Source organism: Artemia franciscana, chromosome 7 (assembly GCF_032884065.1).
Source record: "Artemia franciscana chromosome 7, ASM3288406v1, whole genome shotgun sequence".
Lineage (NCBI taxonomy): Eukaryota > Metazoa > Arthropoda > Branchiopoda > Anostraca > Artemiidae > Artemia > Artemia franciscana.
The window spans coordinates 2,797,572-2,811,465 of record NC_088869.1 but is presented as its reverse complement, the minus strand read 5'-3'; the positions used below and the strand labels follow the sequence as shown (position 1 = coordinate 2,811,465).

The following is a 13,894-nucleotide window of genomic DNA, read 5'->3' as shown; positions in this document are numbered from 1 at the left end:
GCACATGTAATGTGTTTGAAGTAATAAATACATTCCACCGATAAAAACTTCCATATCTGACTTGTGAAACATAACTACAACGCAAAATCAGGGCTTCCACTCTCGAATCTCAAAATTCGGGGACAAGTTTTAAAAATTTGGGGAGTTTTCGGGTACAAGTGCTCAAGATTCGGGGAATTTTCGGCGGCAAGTTCAAAATGGAATATCGTTGCAAAAATTTGGGAGCCAAAATTGGTTATAGCTTCTTAAAAACTTCCATATCTGACTTGTGAAACATAACTACAACGCAAAATCAGGGCTTCCACTCTCGAATCTCAAAATTCGGGGACAAGTTTTGAAAATTCGGGGAGTTTTCGGGGACAAGTGTTCATGTTTCGGAGAATTTTCGGCGGCAAGTTCAAAATGGAATATCGTTGTAAAAACTTGGGAGCCAAAATTGGTTATAGCTTCTTAAAAACTTCCATATCTGACTTGTAAAACATAACTACAACGCAAAATCAGGGCTTCCACTCTCGAATCTCAAAATTCGGGGTTAAGTTTTAAAAATTCGGGAAGTTTTCGGGGACAAGTGTTCAAGATTCGGAGAATTTTGGCGGCAAGTTCAAAATGGAATTTCGTTGCAAAAATTCGAGAGCCAAAACTGGTTATAGCTTCGTTTTCAGGTTCAAGTAGGGCTTGGATCCGCGTAGTAAATCAAGTTTTTAACAAAGTAGGTCTTAGAGCCAGAGTACGGGATTGGAACCCGTAACTAAAAGCGATTATTGCTGATATTGCGGACAAAACCTCAAAGCAGTTTTCAAATAAAAAAAAATAGGCTGAATTACACTCTGAAACTTTGTTGCTTTAAGTTTTATATTATCTTTGCCGCTTTATTCTCTTAGCCCGAAAATGAGACTTTTATGTCATTTATTTTTAGAAAGACGACAGAAATAAAATATAAAAAGGCAATAATCGCATACAGAGCAATAATAAGTGCAATGATTTCTCCAAATTAATGAGTATTCTTCGGCAAGCAAACATGAACTTATACCAGGAATTTAATAAAAAAAAATTACATGAAAGCAAGGAGCAGAATCAAAAATTAAAACGAATAGAAACGATAACCTACTAAAGGGTGATTATCCTCTAAACACACGACTATTCACGCAGAAGCTTTTTAGTACTTAAGCTTCTCATTGTTCTATTTAAACTACAATAATGTTTCGGGAGTCGTTCTTACAGAATCGGGATTAAATTCAAACTTAAGCGTAAAGAAAGAGGGGGCAATCCCCTTTATATATGTAATATTTTTTGTTCATTTTAACGTTGCACCTTAGGCTTACTTTCAGACGGAAAAAAAATATTTTATTTCAAACGACTTTTTAAAAATGCCAGGAAATCCAGCTCCACATCCACGAAAAAACTAATATCTTATACATTTGGTACTAGCATAATAAGCCAATCCTTTTGATATATCTGTCGTTTTTTAGAGTTTTGGTTACTATTGAGCCTCGTTGCTGCTTACTTACAATTTGCTACCATGAACTATCTGATGACTGCCATATTTACATAGAACCTTAAATGCTGAATAGAGATAAAACTATCAGATATTTGGTCTACTATCACATAAAATAAAGCAATGAAAATCACTTCAAAGAATTTTTTTTTGGTGAACCGAAATCAAAATAGGAATTAGCAGTTTAAATACGATAAACAGCAGGAAAAATTAGAAGAGTGAGACAAAACTGGCTTACTATTAAATGGGAAGTCTAGAGATAATCGTAGCTTCTTCTTTGGCAGTCGTATTAGCCTTAACGCATGTCAACCTTTTTGCCATTTCTATATTCACAATAAAAGAGGAGGAATTGGCATCCAATCGTTTCAATCCCATTTTGGTTTGCAAAATGAAGTTTTCAATATCATATGTTCGCCAGCGTACGATAATCAAACAGTTCGTGGTAACGAACTGTAGTAAGGAGCGACCCGGCTCAATAGTAACCAAAACTCTAAAAAATGAAATTTTTATATCAATAGCTACATCAAAAGAATCTCATTTTAATGCTGATTTTAAATATATAAGTTTAATCAAGTTTAATCTTACCCATCAGAAGTTACGAGCCAGAGAAAATTTGCCTTATTTTAGAAAATAGGGGAAAAACTTCCCCTAAAAGTCATAGAATCTTAACGAAAATCACACCATCAGATTCAGCGTATCAGAGAACCCTATTGTATCAAGATCCTATCTACAAAAATGTGGAATTTTGTATTTTTTGCCAGAAGGCAGATCGCGGATGCGTGTTTATTTGTTTGTTTTTGTTTTTTTTCCCCAGGGATGATCGTATCGACCCAGGGGTCATAGAATATTGCGATAGGGGTCATTCTAACGGGAATGAAAGTTCTAGTGCCCTTTTTAAGTGACCCAAAAAATTGGAGGGTTCCTAGGCCCCCTCCCACGCTAATTATTTTCCCAAAGTCACCAAATCAAAATTCTGAGATAGCCATTTTATTCAGCCTAGTCAAAAAACCTTATAACTATGTCTTTAGGGACAATTTACTCCCCCAAAGTCCTCTTGGGAGGGGCCACAAGTTACAAACTTTGACCAGTGCTTACATATAGTAATGGTTATTCGGAAGTAGACAGACGTTTTCAGGGGGATTTTTAAGTTGTGTGGGGAGGGGGTTAATAAGAGGGGATATGCTTGGGGAACTTTCCTTGGAGGAATTTGTCATGGGAAGAAAATTTTCATGAAGGGAGCGCAGGATTTTCTCGCATTATTAAAAAAGAAATAATGAAAAAATAAATATGAAAAGTTTTTTCAACTGAAAGTAAGGAGAAGCATTAAAACTAAAACCGAAAAGAAATTATTACGCATTTGGTAGGCTCACCTCCTCCTAATACCTCACTCTTTACGCTAAAGTATTTTTATTAATTTCACTATTTATTCTACGGTTTTTGTGATTCAGGGGTCATTCTTAAGGGATTGGGAAAAAATTTAAGCTTCAGGGTAAAGAGCGAGATACTGACGAGGTGGTGAACCCCTTCATATACGTAATAAAAATATGAGAATACAGAAGTTCGTTACGTAAGCTAATTTGTAAGTTACGTATATCTTTTACTAATAAAAACATTCGTAAAAAATTAAAAGTTCTAGTTATCTATTTAAGTAACCAAAAAATTGGGGGGCAACTAGGTCTCCTCCCCCGCTCCTTTTTTCTCCAAATCATTCGATCAAAACTATGAGATAGCCATTTAGCCAAAAAAAAAAAAATGCAAATTTCGTTTTAATTATTCATCTGCGGAGAGTCAAAATCAAAACATGCATTGATTCAAAAACGTTCAGAAATTAAATAAAAAAAACAAGTTTTTTAACGGAAAGTAAGGAGCGACATTAAAACTTAAAACGAACGGAAATTACTTCGTATATGAAAGGGGCTGTTTCCTGATCAACGCTCCGATCTTTACGCTAAAGTTTTTTTGGTTTTTTAAAAAGTAGAGTTAAGAGAAAGAGTCAAACTTTAGCGTAAAGAGCGGGGCGTTGATGAGGAAGCAGCCCCTTTCATATACGAAGTAATTTCTGTTCGTTTTAAGTTTTAATGTCGCTCCTTACTTTCCGTTAAAAACTTGTTTTTTTTATTTAATTATGTAAAGCAGTTACTGCTTACTCTATTGACCTACTACGCAAGAAACCAAACTGATTGGGAGAAAAAAAAATTATTCTTTACCAGAAATGAAGTAAATCAACTCTTTTATTATTTTCAAAACTTTTAGGAACAGGTGATAAAATAGAAATAGGACTTCTTTAAGACATTAAATAAAAAAACAAGTTTTTTTTAATTGAAAGTAAGGAGCGACATTAAAACTTAAAACGAACAGAAATTGCTTCTTATATGAAAGAGGCTGTTCCCTCCTCAAAGCCCCGCTCTTTGCGCTAATGTGTGACTTTTTCTCTCCAATCTACTTTTTAAAACAGTAAAAAACTTTAGCGTAAAGAGCGGGGCGCTGAGGAGGGAACAGTCCCTTTCATATACAGGGCAATTTCTGTTCGTTTTAAGTTTTAACGTCGCTCCTTACTTTTAGTTAAAAAAGCTTGTTTTTTTAATTTAATATAAAGGTGTAAAACAGTATTAAAATTGTGGAACGATCAGTGTGCCTTCCACTAACTCTATTTTCGGGTAGATCAAGGGAAAAGAAAGATATTCGGGGAGTTTTTGGGGAATGCCATTTTTGGGGGATTTTCTAGATTTTCGGGGAAATCCCCGAAAATTCGGGGAAAGTGAAAGCACTGCGCAAAATACAAGCTACCCTTCATTGCCCAAGAACAATTTCAACTTTAAAGTATTGTCACTGTCACGCCTAAAGGTCCTGTCTGTATAGTCAAAACCCCGGATGATTTTTGAAAACTGGTTTCCAAACTGTTCTCAAAGGGATGACCGGCTGGGAAATGTGTTTGCTCAATCACACTTCGATCTTTCTGATCTACATTATTCTTGTGACCCTCCCTTTGAGAACAACTTAGCAACCAGTTCTTAACAACTACCTCTGAAATGTGAAATTGTCAGACTCGACTTTTGCACGTGACTGGGCCTGGATTTACCAAGAAGCCCGGGTCTAGGGGCACACAAGCCCAGGGAGCGTAACAAATTGTCACTGAGTGGTTTTTTCCTGACAAAAACTGGACTCTTGGCTCATCAGTTGCGCTCTGTTCATTACTTCCACTGTCCCTGAATTTGCAAGAACAACCTCACAAAAACAGGGTAGCTAAAACACTTTGGTCTAGAAGCATCAAAGCTTTAAATCCGGCCCTGTGCGTGACAGTGACTGAATGGTTTGCAGAAAGCAGCTACGATATTCAAATACTAAACAGATGTTAAGAACCAAGATGTTTAGGGAATCTTTTCATTTCAATTGTTGTCATTTTTCATGTAGTATGGCATGTCGTTATTTCTGATGTGGCTCAAACCACGCCACATTGACGCGTGTGAATAAAAGAGTCAAAGTTTGAGAACGATATTTCTTTGATTGATTTTTAGCGCCACACAATTACTGCAAAGGTGGAGGAATACTTTGTCAGATCTTTGATAGAGATGATAGAGATCTCTATCAAAGATCTTTGATAGAGTTTGATAGAGATCTTTGATCTTTGATAGAGATGAGAAACCTGCTATTTAGAGCTTTGCCATGTTTTTGATCGCAAAGAAGAGCATCTGCCATCGCTATAGCCATCTTTTCAAATTTCTTAAAATCAAGCCTTAAATTGTTATTCTGATTGGTCAATCATAAGCTTTATGCTTGATAGTTGAAACGGTATTTAACTCTCTGAATTACGTAAGGGATAATTTATAATATATAAGTATTGGTTCTGTAATCGTGGGTAGCTATTGATTTTATCCACAAGTGTGATTATAATATGACTTGGGTAGAATTGTATCTGAATGTTTCTGGCCTTTTTACACCTGTCTGAAGCTGTATAGATAGGGTTGCCACCCGGCGAGGAAAAAATCACTAGATTTTAGTGTTTTTTTTCTTTTGGGGAGGGGGTATTGATAGATTTTCTCCCTATTGTAGTGATTTATACGCTGATTTAGTGATGCTTATGAATAGGCAATATAAAAATCACTAGGGGTGGCGACTCTGTATATAGCCTAGAATTTACTTAGGAGTCAATCCTTGTATAACTACAGTAATATATACTAAAAGTACGTATTTCGTCAAATTTTACTTATTTTACTAATTTTACTTACATTTAGGTCAGGAGCTGAAGTTTAGCAATCCTAGCCCAAGATATGTCTACACGATTGGTTGTATTTTTTCAGCTTATCTTAATATGAACAATAATTTTGTTTTCCTTGTCAATCTTCAGCTAAATTACAAACTTGTATATATACAACATGTTTATTAACTATGGAGTAGCTGAGTATAACACTGTTAGCATGACAATAAATAAATACAGTAATAAAGTAATAATAAATAGAACCTCAGATCTCATTCAAATCATCAAAATTTCAGAAAAACAACTAAAAGGTAATAAGTAAAATTCTACTTTACGATTCTACCATAGTATTTTAGGGAAGTAGAGGAGGGGGACTAAACTATTTTAGAAACAATATTTCCCACTTCGATATATATTACCAGAAGTCACTATTTGACGAATTATGTGATGATTTAATATGCAAACTGTTTAAATCATGAATATCAAAAATAAATATGTAAAGTTTTTGGTTTCTTAGAAATTCTTTTTAAGATTATCACTCATTACCTTCCGCTTTGAAAAGGGTAACATACCTATCATACACATATTGCAACAATGACAGTCTTATTAAAGTTAAACCTGATCATTTATAAACAGAGCCGTGCCCATAGGTTGTCATCTTTTGTTTTGAAAAGTTTTCAAAAGTACAAAACTATGTGGAATTCAAAAATCCCTGGATTTAAGCCATTCGCTTCAGCTATTTATGAATAAGCCCCTGTTAATAACTTTCACAAAAGTGATATTACTAAAATATAATTGCATTAACTAATTAAATCTATGCCCGCGTTTCCTGCATTAATAAGCAAAAGTTGACATTCTTCTCTTTACTTAGGACACCAGTGAAAAAATGTAAAACATCATCCTCCTTGGGAAAAGTATTTTTGGACCATTCACACTAACAAAACCTCTTGCGTACTTTTAGCCATTCTTAGTCGGGGCGCTTGTTCGTCATAGTCATAACCTGTCCTAAAGCTCTCCATAGGTACTCTTTTTATTGCAGTCCCCATCAATGGATAGCTGAGTCTTTTATTCTGATATTCCCTGTCTATTATAGGGATAGGATTAGGTGAAGATCCTTCAGAAACGATGTCAATCTGGTTTTCATAGAACGTTTCTTTATATAACAAATCGTTGTCTTTAATCGAAAAATCTACCAACGGTGTAGGAGTTACTTGGGCTGCCTCTATGTACGCTTTGGGTTGCTCCTTTATTTTTCGTCTTCTTCTTAGTAAAATACACAATATAAATAACAAAATCAACACTATTACACTAAGAAGGATGGTCATTATTAAAAAAAGGATTAGTTCTGGTGTTGTGACAAAATCACTGAAATTAGGTGTCGTAGCCTCTGTGGATATAGTTTCAGTTGTTGATAAAGGATCAGAAGTAATATCTGAAGCATTTGGTAAGGTGCTGAAAGTAGGTAATGTCCCAGTTGTAGTAATTACTGAGCTCATATTATTAGTAGTTTTGGTACTTCCGCCTTCGATTGTATAATTGGAGCTGATTGTGCTCGAAACAGGAGTTGTAACTACCAAGCTTGTGCTAACAGTAGTTTTAACAGTTGAAGTTTCTTTGGTTGGATCGACTGTACTAGACAGCTCAGATGTAAGACTTGGCACTGTGTGCATTTCAGTCCCAGTGGTTATATCAGTAGAAAGGACTGAATGAGTTGTTAATACAGATACAGTTGAAGACTGAAAATTTGTCACGCTAGAACTTTCAGTTGACAGCTCGTAACCTGTTGAGTAACTACTATGTGCTTCAGTGTTGTTGAGGGTTGAACTAACAATCGTTGTTTCAGATACTGATGTACTTTCCGTATTTTCTATTGTTTCAGAGACACTTGACTCAGTTGTTGAGGTTGTCACAGAACAGTATCCCGGGTCTTCTGTAATTGGACTTCTACAGTCATCAACAAGCTGGTTGGTTGCTCCGTTCTCATAGAGCTCAAATCTTTGTATTTGAATTCCATGGGGGTCTTCTCCAAGAGTTTCTGTGTAAAGACAGATGGAAACAGGCTTGTCAGTAGGAAGTTCACTAGAAGGCAAAGTCAATGTTGTATTAAAAACGCTCCAATCATTTTGAAAAGGGATACCAAATGCCAAAGGACGGTAATGAGAGTTTTGACTTGGATCATAAACATGCACTGAAAAGTGTACACGGCCGTATAAATTTCTTGCAGTTAAAGCTAAATTTATCTCATTTGTCTCTTGTAATGTTATTAGATTACTATGGAAATGGGCGCCTTCGTACATTTTAGATACTCCTTCTGTTTCCAAATATATATAATTGTTACGATCGTCATTTTCATCAGTATTTACGTTCCAGTACCCTTGGGTAGAATCACAAAGAGGGTGCCAGCACCCAAACCCCTCTAGCACAGTATCGTTGAAGTAAACTATGGCATCCTTTGTACTGAACTTTGGATCTACCTGATGTTGAGTTCCATCACCTGTAAAAGAAAAAGTAAGGTTACTTAATACGGTTTATATGAATCAAGCTTAAACCGATGAAAAATTAATGAGCAAGTGAAAATCAGAAAAACAGACAGTAAAATATTAATCACGTTAAATATAAAAGTAATAGATACTACAACAGATGAATAAAGGAGGGAGTCAAAAAAGAAATAAAAATAAAAAAGTACTCGCTTTTTAAATCTTTCCGTTTTATGTCTGAATTATTATAATCAATTTAGACTTAAAACTACCAGGAATCAGTAAAAACAGCAGTAGGAGTATCATCCCCCGGATCTTCTAAAGGACAGAGCGTCATTTATCCTTTTCTGAAAATGATTTGTATTTCGAGCTTTGTGTTTTTTTATTTATCATAACATCAACGCGGCAAACAACTACAATTTAAAAATTAGTTTTGATTTACTTTAGAATTTTATGTGTTTTGAATAGTGTGAGTTTTATGGTCGAAACTTGAAAAAAAAAAAAAGACTAGAAAGAAACAAAGTCCCAATAATAATCAAGAATACTGGAAGGAATTTATGATAGTAGACTGACTTTTAAATGTATAGTTACTAATATACATAATACAATAATTATTAAATAGATGTTAACATAATATTAATGCATATTATTAATGTATAATTAAAATATATAACTAAAATTATGTATAATACATAATGTACTAATCTCTGGAAATTTAAGTAGTTTTTGGTTTTTCAGTGTTGTGATTTTAAAAGAGAAATTTTTAAAATATACTTTTTGTTTTCAGTAAGGTTTTAATATGATTAAACAAAACCTCTGGCCTTTATAACTTTTAGCCTGTGGTAGTCCTACATCTGTTTTTGTTAATTTAAGTTTGTTTTAAGATTAACTTGATTATTCGTTGTAATTTTGTTTGTTTTAAGGTTTCCTTACTCATATTTTTAAGCATGTATTATCTTTATATTTTCCCTGCCCCACTCTTTTCTTCTCGTCCACCGTATGAAAGTTTGACCCCCCATCTCCAGAGCCATTCCCAAAATAAATCAGATATAGTATTCTGAAAGCCTGGATGTGCATAATACCGTTTTTAACTCTAGCACCTCCCCCAAGTCATGAACCAACGTCCACTTCCCTCTTCCCTCAACAAGATATTCACCACATGGCTAATATGGGGGTTAAGTTCATTTTTGGTTCAAATCAATGTTGTATTTAGATTCAGGATGCAATTCTGGGTATAATTCTGGGGATGGGGGTTTAGACTCTGTAAATAGATAGATTCTAAGAAATTCATGAATTTCTTAGAAAAACAAAGAAAGAAGTCAAGATAAATGGTCTCTCCTTGCAAAATGCATTAAATACGACTTCTGCATATTATAGAGTAAGAATTGCTTTCTTAACATGTGTCCTTATGTCCAGCTGAGCTCCTAGGCTTAGAATACTGGCTAGCTGGTTGGCTAATTTATGTATATATATATATATATATATATATATATATATATATATATATATATATATATATATATATATATATATATATATATATATATATATATATATATATATATATATATATATATATATAAATTGTCCAAGTAGCTATCTGGTGGTATTCCCTTGAGTCCCTACATGTTCCAAATCGATCCCCAAAGCTATTCCGAAGATACTGAGATACTATGGACAATTTGAACTCGGATACCCACTGAGTCTACTCAAGTGCGTGTGTGATTTCACCTGTACACTTTTGTGATATTCTAGAAATATTGGCCTAGCAAACGATCCCTAAGAACCCTTAACTGATCAGACAACCAACTAAACATGGCCACCTATTCTACTAAAGCCTACCTATAAGCAATGAGTAGTTTCAATAATTAAGGGTTGTGTCCCCTAGGGCCGAGGGGGTCATGTCAACCCCAGAGGCGTGCTTATTAGACCATTTGACTTTCATGAGTAAAATACTTACCTAAAAATTTCAATCACATATCCGAAGGGGGGCCACCCATTCGATAAGCAGTTGCCGGAAAGAACCTATATTGCAGACAGAAAATATTGCAGGAGAGGCAAAGATTGCTTTATGAATATACAAACTATTTTTGCAACAGACGAAGCAGCATATTTCGTTTGTTTTTTTCATTGGAGAACAATTTTTAGAATCTAAGGGGGAAAATAAAATATAAGGAGGAGAAAATTACTCCCCTCCATTTGGCACCCGTAACAGCAGGCAAACAGCTTTTTAATTAGGAATCCTTAGAGCTCTGCTTCATACTCATCCTCATTTCTTAACATCTAGAAACTATTAAGGATGGTAAACAGAGAACGTATTAGTTCTTAATGGTCACCCAAGGTGTAGGGAACATTTTTAGAAGTTACTCGATTTTTTGTAGAAAACACTCAGACTCGATTTGCAAGAGCTTTTTTTTTTGTTCATCTTCACTTCTAGGAAATACTACATTCTCTAAGAGAAATGGAATAAGAAAAATTTTTAGGAATCAATCGTTTTTTTTTAGGGAATTACTCATCCTCGTTCTTAGGGAATATTTTTCTGAATTGCGCATAATTTTAACGTTTACTTATCCTCGTTTTGTAGAAAATCATTATGAATGAATATAAGGGGGGCAGGAGATTTGAACCCGCTCCCCCAGATATATTTGGTCGACTCTTAAAACGTAACAAAATGCATATTAACTATTTTAGACGTGTTTTTAAAAGTTCTTTTTAATAACCCCCCCTCTAAGAAAACAAACAAGAATGGCGGATACGGCCTTTCATGAAGGCAATAGGCTTAGAATCAATCAGGTACATTCACAGTAAAATCTAAATAAACATGAACAACAGGCTGGAAAGAACCAAAAGTGGACTAGGTCAAAGCCAACGCACAATCGAGTTATATGCCTTTGTAGCAAAAGCCAACGAATTACCTCCAAAGCTGAGATGACTCGGGCAGAAAACATGTCCAGGACTTATAGGACAGTTACTCTCAATATTGCTTTATCCCCCCACCCCAAATAAAAAGTATCACATGGGGGTGTGAATTCAAGACAATTTAAAGAGTAGGGCAAGGAATTATTATTATTTGTTTAATGGATCGAATGAATTTAATAAACCTTAAAAATCTATTAGGGCTTTTTTTTCGATTTTTATTTTTTACTAAAATACAAGGGTGTGTTTTTAGAAGTATAGGGGGGGATTGTCTCCCCCTAATTGATTCTCTTGGTATTATAGAAAGAGGGAATGATGAGAAAGTAATTGCAAATATTGATGGTTCCTACCCTCAGAGTAAATATCAAATAATCCTTCAATTTCTTCATGAGCTATTGCAAACTGCATAGGAGACCACAGCAGAAGTACATAGAACCACATCTTAATAGCGAATGACTTGGCATTTGGAAGATGCGTCCAATAAAAAAAATGTTTGTTAGTTCATTAAATACGATAAGCCCCATTTAGTGACCTACAGGAGATAATTATAATGTAACTCTTCACAGCAAGCACAAGGTTTCATTGTTTACATATTTATGGTGACGAAATTAATGTCTTGCTTGTATAATTGATAGTGGAATCAGGTTGTTTATTAAATACAAATTGACATTTTGAGCTTGATATTTGTCAATGATTAATTATAATAATACTTTCAAAATAATTATGGTTTTTCATGGTAATTAGGCTTCCAAGGGAATACTTATGCGTATTGATTCAAATCATGTATTTCTTGCTGTTTATATTTATTTCTTCGGAGATACAGGGGTGCAAATTGGGAAGCTGGGGCATTAGTCCCCTAGACTTTTTATTTTCTTCCAGATTCAAAAAAATACTTTTTTGGGTATTTTCTTTGAAAAGAAACGGAAAAAATTGCTTGTCTTTCTTGTTTTTCAAAAATGTTTTTTTTTGCATCTTAGTTTTTAAAAATGACTAAAGAAAAAACTCCTTTCTCCTCTACAATTTTATAAATCGTCGCCCTAAAACGAAAACAATACCTCAATTCAAAGTGTAAGACAGAAATTGTTAAAATCTGCATAACGTTTTTTATTGGAGGCTGACGGAACTTCCCATTCAAACAGTTATGTTTAATAGTTATATATATATATATATATATATATATATATATATATATATATATATATATATATATATATATATATATATATATATATATATATATATATATATATATAATTTTATTTGAGAATTTTAATTATCAATATATTTGCAGCTGCTATTTTCCCCTAGGTTTTGTAAAGTACCTTCTTATGCATTTTAATCGAAACAATAAAAGACACCAAAATTGCCTTATCCCTAGATTTATAAAAAATATGAGATTGAAATATCTTCCTTATAAGAAAAATCCTTGTCCCCCATTCCCCATATTTAAGTGAATTGGTACCCTTTGGAAAGCATGATTTGATGCCTTTCGAAGTCTATCATCATATTAATGAATCCACTCTGAGGTCCATAAAGATCACAAGCTTAATCTTTACCACTTTCACGCAGTTGTATCCAAGTTGTATCCCTCTTCCTACTCGCCCAAAGAGAGCGGATCCGGTCCGGTTATCTCAATCACTTATCTAGAACTTCGTACTTATTCTTCCCACCAAGTTTCATCCCGATCTCTCCAATCTAAGCGATTTCCAAGATTTCCGGTTTCCCGGAAATCTGATTAAGAAATTTGATTAAGATCCGATAACCCGTTCGTAAGTTAAAAATACCTCTTTTTTCCGAATTAACCGTCCTTCCCTCCCCCCCCCAGATGGCCAAATTGGAGAAGCGACTATTTCTAATGTAATCTGGTCGGATCTCCAATATGCCTGCCAACTTTCAGCGATTTCTACATTGATCACGTATCTAGTTTCGGATCTTCTTCATGTAAAAATTGGGGTTGTCCGGGATTCGAGGCTGGGACCTCTCGCGCCCTAAGCGAGACTCATACCCTAAGCGTACTTAGAAAAAAATCATTTATTTTATCCCCGAATAAAATTCTTCTCAACTATCTTGTCGCTCGTTACCCCCCACCCCCAGATGGTCGAATCGGGAAATAGACTACTTCTAATTTAATCTAGTCGGGTCCCTGATACGCCTGCAGACTTTCATCGCCCTAGCTTATCTGGAATTGTGCAAACTAGCAAATCCTCCTAACTCCCCCAAAGAGAGGGGATCTGGTCCGGTTATGTCAATACCGTAACTTGGACATTTGCTTATTCTTCCCACCAAGTTTCATCTCGATCTATACACTCTAAAAAGTTTCCAAAAATTTCCCGTTTACCCCTCCAACTCCCTCCAATGTCAGCGGAACTGGTCACGATTTAAAACAATAGCTCTAAGACACGAGGTCCTTCTAAATATCAAATTTCATTAAGATCTGATCACCCGTTCGTAAGTTAAAAATTTATCTTTTTTTCTAATTTTTCCGAATCACCCCCCCCCCAACGCCCCTAAGGAGAGCCAATCCGATTTGGTTATGTCAATCAAGTATTTAGGACTTGTGCTTATTCTTCCCGCCAAGTATCATCACGATCTCTCCACTCTAAGCGCTTTTTAAGATTTCCGGTTTCCTCCTTCAGCTCCCTCCAATGTCACCAGATTGGGTTACAATTTAAAACAAGACCTCTGAGACGTGAGGTCCTTTTAAATATCAAATTTCATTATCATCCAATCATTATTTCGCAAGTTAAAAATACCTCATTTTTTTCTAATTTATCCGAATTACCGAATTAGGTCTCCCAACTCCCCCAAAGA

At 34.8% G+C, this 13,894-nt stretch overlaps 1 protein-coding gene across 1 annotated transcript; it reads right to left on the bottom strand.

Moving 5' to 3' along the window:
• Positions 1 to 5,858: 5,858 nt before the first annotated feature.
• On the bottom strand, positions 5,859 to 11,534 carry LOC136028734 (mucin-3B-like). The gene is made up of 2 exons (XM_065706605.1): positions 11,434 to 11,534; positions 5,859 to 8,184 (listed from the first exon to the last, which is right to left on the bottom strand). Exons 1-2 carry the CDS (start codon positions 11,522 to 11,524, stop codon positions 6,620 to 6,622), a joined length of 1,656 nt encoding a protein of 551 aa, XP_065562677.1. The 5' UTR covers positions 11,525 to 11,534; the 3' UTR covers positions 5,859 to 6,619.
• Between the last annotated feature and the right edge of the window lie 2,360 nt (positions 11,535 to 13,894).

Coding starts and splice junctions, on each gene's coding strand:
- LOC136028734 (XM_065706605.1), bottom strand. CDS start 11,524: ATGTGGTTCTATGTACTTCTGCTGTGGTCTCCTATGCAGTTTGCAATA. Junction 8,185..11,433: donor ATTTGATATTTACTCTGAGG/GTAGGAACCATC, acceptor TTTCTTTTACAG/GTGATGGAACTCAACATCAG.